Source organism: Typopeltis vanoorti, chromosome 3 (genome assembly GCF_054136105.1).
Source record: "Typopeltis vanoorti isolate ZY-2024b chromosome 3, IOZ_Tvanoo_1.0, whole genome shotgun sequence".
Taxonomy (NCBI): Eukaryota; Metazoa; Arthropoda; class Arachnida; order Uropygi; family Thelyphonidae; genus Typopeltis; species Typopeltis vanoorti.
The window spans coordinates 121798525-121817011 of record NC_143551.1 but is presented as its reverse complement, the minus strand read 5'-3'; the positions used below and the strand labels follow the sequence as shown (position 1 = coordinate 121817011).

At 34.7% G+C, this 18487-nt stretch overlaps 1 protein-coding gene across 1 annotated transcript in view; it reads left to right on the top strand.

The window, feature by feature from the left end:
- The window catches only part of LOC150108527 (VWFA and cache domain-containing protein 1-like), a 420515-nt gene that overhangs the window by 315537 nt on the left and 86491 nt on the right, over positions 1 to 18487 (top strand). Inside the window, exon 21 of the mRNA XM_090415949.1 lies at positions 10742 to 10840. Within this exon, the coding sequence (XP_090272075.1) occupies positions 10742 to 10840 (99 nt within the window). The remainder of the gene's footprint in view (positions 1 to 10741; positions 10841 to 18487) is intronic.

Below are 18487 nucleotides of genomic sequence, written 5' to 3'. Positions count from 1 at the left end.
TAGTATCTATGGTTACATGTTTGGCATGACAGAGATGACTTATTGTTCTTATTCATTATCACGCATGCGTGTTTGTTGTAGACTTGTAATGTGATTACTGGCTAGCTGTAGTTCAGATTGATTGAGAGAGAGGATCAAGTTTTTCCACGAACTGTTTAGAATTACACCCTGATTTCTGTTGAGGTTTCTGCCGGTTATTAGTACTATTGTGGCTTCCTTAAATACACGATGCCTGTAGGCGTCATCGAGATATGGCATGGAGCTGTTTTGCCAATCTATCGTGTGGTTAGACGTGCAGAAATGATGTGCTAAGCCGGAAGAGATGCTTCTGTTGTGGTTTACATCGCCAACATGTTCTTTTTGTCTAATTTCTATACTTTGTGAAGTTTGTCCGATGTAGGCAAGACCACGGGAGCAGGGAATGTAATATACTCCTGGATATTTGTAGAATGGAACTTTATCTTTTGGAGATCCTAAAACTTGTCTGATGTTGGTGGTTGGTTTGAAGACCACTCTGATGTTGTGGGCTCTTAGTATTCTTGCTATTTGATAAGAAATTGACTTGATGAAAGGTATCACTACAGTAGAAATGTGCTGACAGTGGGATTCTTCTTGTCTGGGGTTGTCATTGTATAGATATTTTTTGATGATGTTTTGAGGATATCCATTTTGTGATAATGTGTTGGCTATTAGTGAGAGTTCATTCTGTGTATCCTCCTCTTCTAATATAAACTTTTTGGCTCTATGTTTCAACATGTGGATAATACTCAGTTTGTGTGACTTGTGATGGTTTGAAGTATAGTGAAGATATCTTCCAGTATTTGTGGGCTTTCTGTAAATGGATAATTTGACATTGTTAGGTTGTTTTTTTATCAAGATATCTAAAAAATGCAGTTGGCTGTTGTTTTCTACTTCCAGAGTGAATTTTATCTTGCTATGTATTGAGTTGATTTTATCCACAAACGATTTTAGGTTGTCTAAGCTGACTTGCCATATGATGAATATATCATCCACATATCTCCACCATGTAGATGGTCTTGGAGAGATTGCAGAGAGAATTTCTTTTTCAAGTTTTTCCATGAAAAGGTCTGCACAAGATGGTGATAGTGGGCTTCCCATTGCTAGGCCTTCTAATTGTTGGTATATGGTGTTGTTAACCTTGAAGAAATTAGATTGAAGGCAGTGTCTAAACATCTGTGTGATGTCTAGAGGAAAGAGGTCTTGGATGATGTTTATTACCTCTTCTACTGGAACATTGGGGAAAAGGGATACAACATCTAATTTGAATAAATGTTTTTATTGTAAAATACTGGCCTGTATTAATAAAATTTTATTTCTATTATAAAACGACCAAAAATGTATAATTTAAATAGTTTAATGAAACACAAAGTTCGGTGCATGGAAAGAGAAAAATGCAGAAAGGCCAAACTTTTGAACCACTTAACGTTCCTTAAACGTTGCAGGGAATTCTCCATCATTCCTAATTTCCTTATAGTCAGAGGTCATATCAACTCTATACCAGCTAAAAAAATTTATCTACGCACTTCATTGGCACTTGTTAGAGAAAGGATCCAACACATGAGATATGAACTTCATAAAAGTGATATTAATTGCCGCAAGTTCTTTGATGAAATTTCCAACAACGTAGAATACATCATATGGAATCAATTAGATCAAATGATACAACGCAGTTATGAAAAAACTTTCAAACTTTATAAGGACAAACAAATTAGGAAATTCAATGAACTTTACAAGAAAAAATATCGGACACAAAACAACCTCCCGGATGACAAAGTGATTTTCAATTTGTCAAATCATAGCCTCACAAAAAATGAATCTGATATTCTCAAAAAAGGTTTTAATTTCGCGATTACGCCCAAACACATTCCTAAAATGGATTTTATGTGTGGAATTGAAAAAGGCCTATATCCACACTACTGCCACACTATTAGTGTATCAAGATCAACAGTTTCTAAGGTTATTTCAGCATACACAAATCATGACAAGACAACATTATCAAAGAGAAACAGTGGTCAAAAATGACAAATAATAGATTGTTGGATATTGAGAAGGATTGTTTTGAAAAATCACGTAACTGCTGCAGAACCTGTTTCCACAAAAATTGTCCAATGTAAGCTTCACAAAGTAGAGCTGCAAAGCCTCTGATTACCAAAAAGAATTCTCAGCCTCGTAAACAATGGTGTCGTGACCATCAAACCTGGGCATTAGAAAACTGGAAATGTGTGATATGATCAGATGAGTCAACCTTTATGCTTTTTCATACATCAGGACGAGTTTATGTTTGGAGAACATAACTTGTTCTGATGTAGGAAGTCTACAATCCAGAATGTGCGATTCCAGCAATAAAGCATGGAACTCTCCCCCTTTGATATAAAGGGCTGGGCAGCAATATCGTGGTGTTCTGTTGGTCCCATTATTACTCTTTATGGCAGAATTACTGCAAGTGATTATTTAGACATTTTAGATAATCAAGTGCATCCCATGATCCAAATGTTATTTTCAAACAACATTGTAGCATTCCAAGACAACGATGCACCCATTCACACCACTTGGACCATGATTGTACAAAATCATGGTTTGAAGGGCATGGCAACTTCAGCATCTTCCCTGGCCAGCACAGTCATCAGATTTGAACATTACTGAACCACTCTGGCCAGTTTTGGAGACTAGAATAAGAAACAGATTCCCACCTCCAACATCTTTAAAACATTTCAAAGATGTTCTTCAAGTATAATGGTACAAAATCCCACCAGAAACTATTCAAAACTGGAGTCCATTCCAATTCAGGCTATACTGAAGTAAAAAAAAATGGTCGGACACCATATTAATAAAGAAATATGTATGCATAACAAGTGTTTCCATTATGTTGTCCATTTCTGAAGATGACCTTGATATAAAGGTCAAAATGTCTTATAATCAAAAAGTCTTATAATTATGGAGACACACACACACACACACACATGGTAGTGTGTCTCCATAATTATTTCTGAATAGGATATAAAGAATTGCTGATCCTCGTATAGCCCTCAAAGAAAATATTATCAAAGATATGGTAACAGAACCATCAGATATTCTGGCAATCTCTTGAAGAACATTCAAAGTTTCTTCTTTGGGGAAATTTGTGAATAAGCTGGTAATCTAGACTTGCCAGAATCTCTGTTGATTCTATCACCATAGTTTTTGTTTTCTGAATTGAAGTGTAGACTTTTTAATGAACCACTCCCTTCTGCCTACCTTTCAGTTCTCCCAGTTGAGGCAGATACACTGCTTGACAAAATCAACAAAACAAAATATTTTTTATGAATATTTTAAGCAGTGTCTCCAAAGGCAAATATTTGATATAATAGCCATTCTGGCTTACACATTTAGAGTATCCAATAGAAATTGATCTACTTCTCAATAGGTCCACACACACACACACAGTGCAAATTACTCCTGCCTATAAAAACATGTTCATTCCTATCTTTTGGCTTGATTAGCCACATCTCCATTACTTTTAGGATGGCAAGCCATTGAATGACTTTAAGCTGAGCAGTCACAGGCAAAATTGGCATATTGGTTTAGTATGTCACAAACGTGTCATCTTGACACTGTGGATGCAATTTCAGGAGACAGGAACCATTATGAGAAGAGTTGACCGAGGTGGCCTGATGGCTGTGACATTTAGAATAGACTGCTACCTTTCTTTAACAACAAGTTCATTTGGAAAACATTTCCAAATGAACTGTTAAGAAGGCTCTATTCAAGTTGATTCTATACAAGTTAGCCAGTAGTTTATATCCTATTGACCATAAATCACTGCTGAGCTAATCAAAACTTGTGTCATGAATGAGGAATGGTGGAGGCAGTATTCCTGTGTGGAGCAGAATAATGATTGGTGGATGGCCACACCTTCCTCTTTATGTTTGTGAGACAGATACCATAATTCTGCTGGGGTACCAAGAACAGATCCTCAAACCCTGTGCGTGATTTGTGCTGTTGGCCCAGATCTTCTTTTCATGCATGACAGGCCACTACCAGTAGAGGTGAAGTAGTGGAAGAGTATTTGAAACACCAGGGCAGTCACTGAAGATATTCAGTGACTGCCCTGGCCAGCACAGTTGCCAGACATAAATCTGATCAAATGCATGGGATGCCCTTGAGTCTTGCATTGCATGCTGACAGCCACAGCCTGTCATTTGGCATACTAAATCTGCTGTGGTGAAAGAAATGATTTGTTGCCACAGAATCTTATTGACATTCATGTATTAGGCACAGTCCACACTGTCAGGCATGTTTATCTGTTACAGGGAATCATACACCATACTGATGTTATGTCACTATATTTTCAAGCATATTGTGTTGACTTCAGTAACATAATCTTTTTGGTAATTCTTATGCACCCTTATGTAATGTCCCTTATATCTGTCTGACATTTCTTGCTGTCTCTTCATTTCATTGTTATTGTACTACACCATGCTAAATTTAACCCTGCTTCATTGTTACCTCACATTTTCTAAGTGATTTGCTAATTTTGTTGTCAGTGTATTTTGTCAGATTGCAGGTGAATGAATCTCTGGCATATGTGCCATGGGTCTGAAAGTTACCTCTGGTTTATGAATCTTAAGGACTCCATAAATTATTAGAACTAAAGAGCATTTTGAATTAGGACAGTTTTTTTTTTTTACTTCTTCTGACCAATTGATAAGCATTTTTATGAAGATGTTGGTCTTGTGTTTGCAAAGTGGAGTCTGAATCTAAATAAGGTAGGTATTTTCAACTAATAGTCTATTCATTTTTGTTGTGTATTCTTCAAAAGCCCATGACAACTAAAGCATTTATCTGCTTTAATAATGACTATAATGTTGTTGCATTGTAATTTTTTAGCATCTGTCAGTTCCATTTTTGAACTATTTCTTGCTGGTAGTTTAGCCCCAAATAACAAAAAGGCAGTTTGAATGCACATAGTCAGCTGAATCTCCTGATAATCCTCTTAATCCACTTTCCAGATTACTATCATGTTTGCTTTAGGATAATTGTAAGGGGTTAAGGTAAAATTGAACCCATTTGATCACTTAACCTTTTCTGCCTGAGATAAAGTAGAAGATGACAGATTAATTATGACTTTGAAGTGGGGAAGATGTTTGGTAAGTTTTTCTTCTTTGTGGAGAAGCCATCTGAATTTTTTCTGTAAATTAGTTTTTTCCATAGAGAAATCTTGACAGCTTCATTTTTGGAAAGTTTATCCCTGGTGTCCCGCAGATCTATGGGAAGTTATGCTGCCAGTTCAGAATGTTGAGAGAATATTTGATGATTATTTCTTATCAGTTCTAATCAGGTTGCTGTAATGAGTTCTTTAAGAAGGTCCATTTTTGTATGTTAATAGATTTTTTGTGGTTTAACACAATCAAACACCTACATCATTGTCCCTACCCCCTCACTAGAAAGGTAAGTCTGTTTAGAAAGTTCATTTCATTTTTTTTTATGCATAATTTCTCCAGTTTATTAATTTAATGGGCTTACCATTAATTTCCAGTGCTAGCACGAGGTTTCTGTGGTTTCGAAAATGTTCATTGTAGCTCAGTGTAATAATCACATGACACATATTTTTTTTTTTTTAAATGCTTTATTCAACTAGAAATTTAAACTTGTTTCACGAGCCAATAAGCCCCTTTTTTAATCAGCAACTTATTGGTGTTACAAAAAAAAAAAAAAAAAAAAAAAATCATGAAAGAATACAACAAACTGGTTTGGAGACTCGATGCTCTCTACCCTATCTATACCCTAATCTATATGGGTAACACTAGACCCAAAAAATATTTTCTAACACTGCATTTCCCTTCTCTTTTCTCTCCAGTTTTGAAACAACATTTAAATATGAGAGTAAATCTAAATAGTCACCATGGTTAAACTAAAACATAAACCTCCTCAAAAATTTCCCCCAAATAAGACTTACTCAAAAATCTTATCCCCTGCCAAAAAAAAAAAAAAAAAAAAAAATTCCATATCCACTTCACCAATGTTTGTGGCATCAATAATAACTTACATGATTTGCATCAGCTTCAAACATTCAAACCTGATGTTCTATTTCTAACTGAACCTCAAATTTCTGCTGCATCAATCACAGCCCATCTGAACTCTCCAAATCACACCTTGTACGATTCCTTGCCAGATGATGTTGATGCCTAATCTTGAATCACAACTTTCTGACCTTCTGTGGCATAAGGATTCTTTGTCACATTTTGTATTGTTCATTTGCTGTCTGTAGTGTTCTCCCAGTTCTGAAAATCATTCTAACCTCTTTGACTTCTTATCTTTGAAGCTCAGTTTATTCCACCTTAATTCCCAAACAATAAAGTCATCTTTCTTGATGATTTTAATATTCAAAACTCTAATTGGCTCTTTCTCCTATTTCACTGACCAGCCTGGAAGAGAAGCAGAGATTTTTGCTGTGACTAAAAGTGAGCATAGCAATGATATAAAACAGATCATTCATCTCCCTACTAGAATTCCAGACATTTCTCTTCACTCACCCAACACTCTAGATTTCTTCTTAACTAATTCTCCTTCCAGGTACACTATTCAGGTGACTGCCCTCTTGGTAATTCAGATCACAATCTTTTCTTAGTTTCATCTCCTGTGGAATATACTTTCCCCTACAATTCACACCCTCATATACTTTGTCTCATTACACCAATGCCAAGTGGGAGGACTTGGATGACTTTTAGGTCAGACTACTGTTTTTATTTTTTAAGTCCAGATGCTTGTTGTAATCTTGTTACAAAAATAATACATATTGGAATAGGGCTTTCATTCTTCACTATTTTCAAAATTCCCACATGTATAAACCATGGTGTTCCAAGAAAAGTGGTAGAGTAATCCAAGAACATAAAACAGCCCATCATATAAGTTGTTGCCTGCAACAACACTTGTAAAACCATCATTAAAAAAAGGCTAAGTTAAACTTTTGTAGGACGATTTTCCACTTGGTTAGAAATTAAATTTAACTCTTCAAGAAATTATATTTTTATTTAATCCTTTAGGATTCTCCCTCCTTTGTTAAAAATTCTGTTCACCTAAAAAGTATTTTAGAAAACCATATCTTAAAAAGTTCAGAAATAATGATTAGTTTTGATATCACTTCACTATTTACAGATGTACCGTTAATTGTGAAACCCTTGATTTACTAAAGTCGCATTTTCCCACTGATATATTTGAAAACTATTTAAATTTACAGTACATGCAGGTTATTTTACATGGAAAGGGAAGATATACAAACAACTAGATGAGACAACAATGGGCTTACCCCTTTCCTCTCACCTTTAGCCAATTTCTACATAGAACACTTGGAAAAAGCTACCTATGAATACAGCCACTCTCAAACCAGTGGTTTGGCTATGCTATGCTGATGATGTGTTTGCTATTTGGACCAGTCCAAAACTGGTCCAGATACATTGAATGCATTTTTAGTGCATTTATATAGCCAACATCCTAAAATCCACTTCACAATGGAATAGGAAGCTAATGACTGTCTGCCCTTACTGGATACACTAATCACACAGCTTCCAGATAGTTCCTTATCTTTTTCTGTTTATAGAAAACCCACACATACAGGGAGATATTTGCACAAACAGTCACACCATCATCCAGCTCAACAGTGTGGTATCCTAAAACAACTAACTCACAGAGCTAGAGCTATTTGTTCCAGTGACAAGACTCTTACTGCTGAACTCACCCACTTATGTCACACCTTCTTAGCAAATGGCTATAATCTCCATAGGATAGAAAAAATACTAAATTCTCCCTAGAAATCCCCTCCATTGCCTACCACACAGGACCTCAGCAAAACTGTTACCATCCCATACATTTGAGGCACATCTGAAAATATATATAGACTGCGCAATAAATATCAGTTATGCACCATATTTAAACTTTATGTCAAATTGGCAACTTTCATCATTTCACCTAAGGACAAACTCTCTTCTTTATCTCATCCAGGAGTTTGTGAAGTGCCCTGTTCTTGTAGCCGGGCTTACTATAAACAGACAGGATGAATTGTTGACATCCACCTCAGTGAACATAAATAATACATCCGGCACTATCATAATGGAAAATCTGGTCTAGCAGATCATGCCTTGGATACCACTTCCCACAAGATCAATTGGAAGAAAACAAAAGTGCTACACAGAAGTATAAGTCAGAGAGATTGTTTTTGGAATCAACAGAAGCTTTAAAACATACTCCAAACCTCCACACGTATGGCTGTATAAATTACCAGAAATCTGGAAGACAGTTATTTTAAGATGTAATTAATATTTGTCTCTCTCTTTTCCAACATAGATTTCACCTAATTAGAACTTTAGTTCTTTGTGTTCGTTACAATTTTTTTTTAACTATCCCTACTGTTATACGAAATTGTTGTTGTTTCACATACTGTTACAAACCGTAACAGTATGTGAAACTGTAACTGTTTTTGTTCTCTGAAGATGCTGGACACCAGCATCATATCATCAATATCAGCGAAATATCAAATAAGTTAATACATATTATTTTCTTATCATTCTATGTTGTCATCAATACTGTGAAAATAAATAACAATAACACTTCATATCTGAAGTGTTATTATTATTTCCAAGCAGTGCAATTACACTACTTGGAAAGAAGTCAATGGATGCCAAAGTGTGAGCATCAAACAGCCAGTGTGTAAGACCTCTTTTCATTGTGATAACTGCAGCAATTCTATGGGGAATACTTTCCACAAGTGTATGATAGCGATCAATGGGAATTTTGGATCATTCTTCTTGGACCATTGGGCATGTAATGAGGTCCTAGACTGTTGTGGGGCAGATGTCCCTTGACCTCAACCGAATCCAGTTCATCTCATAAATATTCAGTAGGGTTGAGATTAGGGCTCTGTGGAGGCCAGTCAAATATGGTGTTGTTCATGTTGCTAAATTACACAGTTATAGCAGCAGCCTTATGACACTGTGCATTGTCCGGGATATTCAGGTACTTCTCAGAGTTGAATGTTTGTGGCGCCATAGAGATCTGAGGCCAAACCAGGATAAACAGGACCATACCATCACACTGTTCACCTGGCATCCACCATACCCATCCATCTGCTTGGTAGAATGTGTAGCGTGATTCATCATTCCATAACACAGCTTTCCAAACTTCTGTGTCCCACTGTTCACTCTCTTTGCACCACTTAAGACGACACCAAGTGTTGCTTTGGATAATGTGGGGCTTGCATATTGCGGTCCTACCATGAAACCCATGTCGTGAGCTTTGGTTCTGAATGTTTTTTGTGCAGATTTGTGTTCCAGTCAGTGTCCAGAATTCCACATTCAATGTATCAGCCAACGAATCATGATTTTTTTTTTTACATATTATCCTTCGAAGCACCCTGCAGTCATGTTCAGTGAGTGTGGTGGATCATCCACTGCAAGTAGCCCTTGCAGTTGACTCCCTGTGCTTCTATCTCAGTATGGTATCATTGATTGTTCACCTGGGATGACCCAATTTGTCAACAATTTGCCAAACAGATAGGCCTACAACATGGTATCCCATCATCACTCTGTCTCTCTCCTTTCAAACTCTGTCAGTTCCCTTCTCACAGCCATTTCACCCAGACACCCAGCTAAAACATGCGACTCATTACATGGCACGATGTACATTGCCCATGGGGATGTCCGTTGACTTCTTTCCAAACAGTGTATGTGCTTTTATGCAGTTTGCAAGCAAGATAATTCTTCACTCAGTGATAGGAAATCTTAATGGATTTTAGCAAGACAAAGTGAACATTCTGCAATGAAATCTAATTCCAAATAATCAGCATCAAAAGAGACATGTTTGTACGTTTTCCATTAATTGTTCAAATTAATCTTCTGTGGTGATGGCCAAATAACTTCGTCCCTACTTCTGGAATTAATTATCTGAACTGATTTATCTGTTCATTAAGTAATTTTGAGTTGAATGAATATAGAAATAAAAAGAAAATTGAGAACAACACCGCCACTAAAACAAAAACAAGAAATTACACAACAATTGGATGGAACTGTGGAACTTTTAGTTGAATATTGTTAACTGATTAATATAATCTCTCAATGAAGAAAACCAGTCCTATGTTAGCATTTCCACTTAATGGAATTGATTAGAAATTCTGTTTGATTTAATTTAATTATCAGAATAATCACTTCATATTCCTAATACAGATGTAAACTATCCTAATCAACCAATATAAAAAATTTGATTATGTTATCTTATATCACCTGCTAAATTACAGCGTCGTTAAAGAAAGAGAACTAATGGCAGTGATCAATTGTGGAGATTTAGAATCACAAGCCAGATACCAAGTTGCTAATAAGTGATCAGATACCATGTAGTTTACTGTATTGATGAAGTAGTACCAAAGCTGCATACGTTGTAACTGTCCTAATGGATATTGACTGTAGCAAATCTTCCATGATGATATGGTGTATCATTATAGTGAGAGTTGACTGTATCATTACTCTTTCTTCTTTTTGGTCTTTCTGCCTCTTAACTGAATTCCCTGTCATTATATGAATGCTAGAGAAACACTGGCAAAACATTGGAGTTTTATGGTTTCTCCTTTCTGATTTATTTATCTTTAAAAGTTCCAATGTATAAATACTGCCAATGTATAATTTACTAGTTATATATATATATATTTGTATTATCCATTTACCTAAAAGCCTGCCTGCACAATTTTTTAATCCAGGAACGTTTGGTTGCCAATGACATGCTTAACCACAAAGGATTCATTAGAAAGGAAATCTGCAACAGTTTCAGTGATAGAACAGTTCAGAGATATTATCAGGTATTTTTCTTATATATATATATATATATATATATGTGTGTGTGATATTTCATACATAAAAATATATATAAAATTATTCTTAAAAAAATAGGCAAAAAATCCTTAGCCTACCAACAGTACAAATGTACTGTATGTTTACAAAAGCTTTTTGTAAACAGGATTTACATCACAAACGCACACATGCAAGTACACCACTCTAGGTATATAGTGCTGTGTGTTTTGAAATTAGATGAAAAAAAAATCCATATTTTTAAATCAAATATAGACAAACATACACATTAAGAAACCAGAGTTTCTGGAATGTCATAACATGCATATGAGGATAGAGAGGGTTAATCTTTTTTTTTTTTTTTTTTTTTTTTTTTTTTTTTTTTTTTTTTTTTTTTTTTTCAGGAGTTGATTTGTTATATACTGATATATGATTGAAATCTTCATCGTTTTCACTACAAAGTTGGCTAAACAATCTGTCACTCAATGAATTGTTTCTAATCTTGTTGACTACTCTAATAATGTAATGGAGCAACGATATTAGAGTAGTGACAAATCAACTAGAAAAGTGGTTTTATATATTTTATATATATTTTGAAATGAAATATAACGAATATATTTGCTACCGTAAACATAACCTATTATACACACATATATACATGCTCTATTTTCTCATTGACATAGAAAATTGACATCTATTTCTATCTGACATGGTAAATGTTCAAATGATTAAATAATTGAAATAGAAAATTGATAAAAAAATTGATCGTGTAAGATGGGCATAAGATGAATTAAAATGTAATATTTAAATTTTAAATGATTATCTAATCGCAAAATCTTGAAAATAATTAATTTTTAAATATATATTATTAATTTCTTCTATAAAGAGCCACTGACCCCTAGACCGCCTGAACATCCCCCCCCCCCCAGAAGGCTTCAGCACCCACTGGGGGGGGGGGGGGGGCAGTACTGCCCACTTTGGAAACCTATGCTCTAGATCTATTACCTCCTGGGTTAGAGAGAATGACTTTCTTTATGTCTTAGGTCTTCCATTCTTATTAAATGTTCAGCCCATTGCAGGCAATCAATTTTAATGAATGTAATAATATCTGGTTCCCTAAACAAATCATACAGTTCATTATAGAAATAAAATAAAGCAAATTAAATCCAGCATTATTTCATGTATTTACTAAAATAAAGAGCCAAAAGGTTTCAGTTCGGCGATGCGAAATTATATAAATTAAGTGGATGTTAAATCCAGCATTATTTCAAAGCCGAATGTAGAAACTATGCAAATTTTGTAAAAAAAAAAAAAAGTTGACAAGAGAGCTTATGGGAATACATTTGCTGGCTAGCATTTACGAGTTGCTCTAGCACGGACCATATAAAAGACGTAATTATTTGCCCAAGCATCCAAGTGCCTAGGGCAACTTGTAAATGCCAGTGAATGTATTCCTATAAGCTCTCTGGTCAACTTTTTTACAAAACTTTCATAGTTTCTACATTTGGCTTTGAAATAATGCCGGATTTAATATCCACTTCATTTATATAATTTCGCATTGAAGAACTGAAACCTTTTGGCTCTTTATTTTAGTAAATACAGTTCATTATTACACCTTATTCTCCAATTCACTTTAACTAGTCCATATATAGGTCTTAGTATTTTTCTTTTGAAAATACTTAATCTTCTTATATCCTGTTTGTTCATGCTCCATGTTTCCAATATGTACACTAATACAGGTCAAGTTAAGGTTTTATAAATCCTCATTTTACTTTGTAGAGTTAATAGCCTTGAGTTATGTGTCTTAAAAGTCCATGATAATATCTATTTGCTATAGATATTCTTTTTCTAATCTCAAAGTTTGTATCATTATCATGACTGATCATGGAACCTAAATTATAAAGTTTTCCACATGTTCAAATTTATAATTTCCAATTATTATATAACCTAATAGATTCATGTTATTATTTTTGGGACTTGAAACCAGATATTTAGTCTTTTTTTCGTTAATCTTTAGGTCCATTCTTTTTGCTGAGTTTTCCAGGGAGATGAATGCCTCTACCAGGCCTTCTGTGTTCTAGCACCTCTGAAAATATATAATGAATTATTTTTTTAATATTGATCCCACACACATGAAATGTTTTACACATTCATGTTGGAGTAATCAGAAGTTTCTCACTGACCTGTCGGGGCAAGAGAAAACACCACATCCCACCACAATTTCATGTTGGTGTATTGGCAGATGCAGCACATGTTGTGATGGGCTCTCTGATTGTAACCAAATCTGCATGGGGGGGGGTGAGTTTGTTTTAGGATATATTAGAAAATGATAATTAAGATGAATACTATATTTGAATTACTAAGAGGTGTAAATATGTGAACCACCATTAATAAAAACCATGGGAGAATGGCAAACACATAAGGGTAAGAAAGAACAATGTGAATTGGAATACTTTCATTACTGGCAAACAAATTGTTAATATTTTACATCTGTGATATTATGTGTGTGTGTGTCTTTTAAGTTGCTGGGTGGAATGAATAACATGTGATCTTATAAACTCTAGATATGCTTCTTTTGCATTTATAATTCTTTTAAGGTTACACAGTGATTAGTATTCATATTTATGAATTTAGGGACACAAAACACACGTGTTGAAAAGATTATTTTACTAATTATTAATAAAATAAAAACTTGACGTTTCGACCTTGAGGTCATGATCAGAAGGATACATGTGTATAGGAACCAAGCTACATGCTGTTGCACTCTATAAAGGTAAATTAAATCTACGTTGTTAACTGATCTTTTTCTTAGCCTGACCTCTAGTGATAAAAAACAAATAAATAATAAATAAAAAAATAAAAACTAGAATAAACTCCACTAAGTCCTCACGTACTAAGATTCTTTTGTAATTGTACAGTTCATATTGTTATATTACAACTATCTTCTGGATTTGTACAGTTCAGGTTGCTAATGTCCAGGGGAAAAAAAAAAAAAAAAAACACTTCACCAAGTCTTCTTGTGAGATTTTTCTTTGTGGTTGCTATGAAGGTTGCAGATGGGTCCTTCACATTCTTGGAATGGTTAGACCATCATTTTTATTCAGATTCGGATCATGTTTGAGCATTTCACATGCTTCCTTGAATTTCCGCTCAAACCAGGTTTTGGTGCGGTGTAGGGACTTGGTACCTTTCCAATCAATTCTGTGGTATGTTTGGAGTGCATGGTCAGAGAGGCCGGTTTTTCCAAAATGGAGGTATTTTATATGTCGTTTGTGTTCATCCTTCCTGATTGGGGTGGTTTCCCCTATGTATGGTATATTTCCCCTATGTATGGTATATTTCATGTGCATTGTATTTTGTAAACCCCTGGGTGGGCTAACTGTGGCAGAGGATCCTTGGAAGCACTGAGTAGGTGTCTTAATTTTGTCGGGGGGTTTAAAGGTGGTTTTGATGTTGTATTTGTGTAGTGTTCTGTCTATTTTTTCGGAAATGCCTCTAACATATGGTATAGCAATAGCATTCTTGAAATCTTTTTTTTGTTATTAGTGGTATCTCTGTGGAGTATCTTGTGAATGGTTTTTATACTGTATCCATTTTTTATAAAGGTATGTTTGATGATCTCATATTCTGGTTAAGAGCTTGTTCATTTGAAATAATAGTTTGAACTCTGTGTTTAATGGTGCTTATGACCCCCTAGTTTTTGTGTTGGGTGGTGATAAGAAGTTTTGTATATGTACTGGCCTGTGTGTGTGTGTGTGTGTGTGTGTGTAGGTTTGCGGTAGACTGAGAAGGAGAGACAGCCTGAAGGAAGACGTGTGATGAGTGTGTCTAGGAACGGAAGAGAGTTGTTTTTTTTTTTCTATTTCAGTGGTGAATTGGATGCATTTGTGTTGTTTGTTCAAGTGACTAAGGAATGTATTTAGTGCTTCGCGGCTCTGGGACCAAATGGCAAAAATATCGTCGACGTATCTGAGCCAAATTTTGTGCTTTAGGCATGCCGACTCTAGAGCTTGTTGCTCAAAGTCTTCCATATAAAAGTTCGCTATTGGGAGGAAAGTGGTGAGCCCATGGCTGTACCCTCTTTTCGAAGGTAAAATTGTCGTGGGCAAAGAGGGTCATGTGGAAATATTTTCTGTAAGAACAAGATAGTATCATTGATTGGGACATTGATGAAAAGGGAAGTTATGTCAAAGCTGACTAATAGATCTCAGTCGTTGAGTGTAATCTTTTTAATTTTGTTTATGAAATGTGTATTTTTTATGTAGAAAGGGGAATGACCTACCAATTCCTTGAGTGTGGCTGCTAATTTTTTGGCTAAGTGGTAATTCGGGCGGTCGATTCCTTCCACAATTGGACGTCATGGTGTGTCTGTGTTGTGTACTTTTGGCAGGCCATAAATTCTGGGTGTGCAGGCATACTGAGGTATTAATTTTTTAATACCTCAGTATGCTGGAAGAAACACCTTAATGTTTCTTCCGGCCATGTTTTAACTGATTTAAATAATTCAGTTGTTTTCTTTTTGTTGCGTTGCGTAGGGTTGTAATTTACCATTTGGTAGGTGTTGTGGTACGATACCAAATGGTTCATTTTATCTATGTAGGTTGTCCAATTAAAAACAACAGTGGCGTTCCCTTTATCTGCTTTTATGAAGATAATGTCATGGTTATTTTTTAGGGATTTGAGGGCCAGTTTTTCCACTTTGTTGTTTAAGGTTGCTGCTTAATTTTTTTGTCTGAATTTAGTAAACAAGCAGTTTCCATCTGTATTTTGTGAGCTAAATTGGCGGGGAGGGATCTTAAACCTCTCTCGATATGATAAATTATATCAAGTCTATTTACTGACCTCGGCGCAATATGTTTGAGCATGTGAAATGCTCAAACATAATCTAAATAAAAATGATGGTCTAACCATTCCAAGAATGTGGAGGGACCCATCTGCAACCTTCATAGCAACCACAAAGAAAAATCTCAATACAAAAAGACTTGGTGAAGTGTTTTTTTTTTTTTTTTCCCCTGGACATTAGCAACCTGAACTGTAAAAATCCAGAAGATAGTCGTAATATAACAATATGGACTGTACGATTCCAGAATAATCTTAGTATGTGAGAACTTTAGCAGAATTTATTGTAGTTTTTATTTTTTTATTTTTTTTTTATCTAGAGTCCAGGCTAAGAAAAAGATTAGTTAACAACGTAGATTTAATTTACCTTTATAGTGTGCAACAGCATGTAGCTTGGTTCCTATACGCATGTATCCTTCGGATGACGACCTCAATACAGGGGTCAAAACGTCAAGTTTATATTTTATTAATAATTAGTAAAATAATCTTTTCAACACGTGTGTTTTGTGTCCCTAAATTCATGAATATTTGCATTTATAATATTCATCATTAAGAAACAAAAATGAACAAACAAATAAATAAATAAAAATAAGGAAACAAAAAGTTTCCTTATTTTAATATAACTAACCAATAATGAACAAGGGCTAAACTAATGAACTAATAATGCTGATCATATCATTCATGCATAACAGGAATATATGTGGGTTGATAGAGCAGCAGATCATCTTTTATAATGTGATGTGCTTGTTATGTGTATTCGTATGTTTTATTTGTATTTCACTTCGTGTTTTCTAAGAATTTTCTTATACTCATTGATTAGTATATACTTTTTACTTAGAAATTCATTAAATAAATTTTTTTGTCAGTGGTTCTTCTCTCTTATCAGTAATAGATATCTTGCATATGCTAGTATATTTTTGTAGATCAGCAGATGCAGTTCACTTCTTACAATACATGGAAAGATTCATATTTATGATTGAATAGATGAATTCTATTCACTCACTACATCTTTTTTCGAAAGACTGGAATGAAAATTCTCCTGTAGCGTGAAAAAATTCCATCCTCAGTGGACACTATACTATAGAAATAAGAAAAATAATTAGTTGTATCATATCACTAAATGTAGCACAGAGAAATTTACATTTTATGTACCATGTTTAGCTACAATTAGTGTTATTAGAAACAACTGGAATGGCACTTCACAATGAAAGACACGTCCCCTCCCACAGACACTATGCTGCATGCATTTGAGCATAACAGTTTTATTGTAATGTTAAAGAAACAATATCTAATTAAACACATTTGTTCTAAAATCCTCTTTCAAATATGGATAATAACTGTTTATAATGTAGTCATTGGGTGCAGAAAGCAAATTTTCTAAATCAAATAAAGATGTATATGCACATATAACTTGAAATCAATTTGAGTTGCATTTGCAATTTATATCATTAAGATAATTCACAAATGCTAATTTTACAAATACTGAAAAAGTTGAAACTAACATGCCATATAAACTTTGTGAAAATGCACCCACTTGACATAAAAACAGACATACATATGGTAAGTGAATTCCTGCAGTCAGCACCTATGGACACTGCCTGGCATGAGCAAGTGATTAAGGAGAAAGAAGGAACTCGTTGATATTATTTCTTGAACAGCCTGTAGTCTATAGTTACTCATATAAAATAGCATAAGGAAGGTTATTGCAAAGACTAGAGGTAGATGTGTGAAAGAAGCTTTCTTCATTTAGTTTGTAAATTTGAACATGGACTATATAAATGCTAACCAACAACTGTTAATGTTTTCAGAAGTTTAACCTCTCTACCATCCATGATGCATGTGGCTTTTGACTAAAATAAGTATTTGAAATGTATAATAGAGTTGAAATAGCATGAATAAGCAGTGTAGGCTGTTATTTGCCTCCATTATAAGGTGTGATAATCCTTCATGTTCAGGAGAAACACAACCAGATGAATTAATGCATGAATGTTAATTCATACCTACGTCTCAGGGTTAATTGTTAATGAAAACCTGAAATGTACAGTGCTACTACATACAAGCTGCATAAAATGTATTTCAATATATATAGTCTTCATCATATAATTATATTTTGCTCTTAATGGAAGGAAAAACAAAAGAAACACCTCCATTCTTGTAATATGTGAATTATACAGGTGGCTCGTAAGTGACAAAGAGGTTAAAAATTGAATAACGTTTTTTATATTAATTTTTTAATTTTTCGGATATTCTAAGGAACACTTGGGAAATTAATCATAGAAATCTTCACAACCCAACAATGAACCAAAATCATAAAATTTTATTTTGAAAATCAGCATTTTATTATTATTAATCAGCCATTATGTTCTCTAAATCTGACAACGCTCAACTTCTTCCTGTGGGGTTTCCTTGTTGAAATGGTGTATGTGAACAACTCTCAGACAATCCTGCAACTAATAGAGAACATCCTTGCAGAACTTAGGGTACTGCTGTCATGGAACATGCGGTAGAAAGGGCCCATTTCTGTGAAGCTGAAAATAGAAGGCATTTATATGATGTGGTTTTTCATAGCTAATAAACAAAAATCTGAAGGTTCTGTGTTTTATTATAACTATTTGTGACTTATGGGCTGCCCTGTGTGTGTGTGTGTGTGTGTGTGTGTGTGTGTGTGTGTGTGTGTGTGTGTGTGTGTGTGTACAGGGACAGATCTACTAACATCTTTCATTGCCATGATGAATTGGAGAGAAAAATCATAGAATCTAGAGAAATCATCCTCAACTCTGAACATCTAAATAATAACTTGAGCTACAACCTCCCAGATA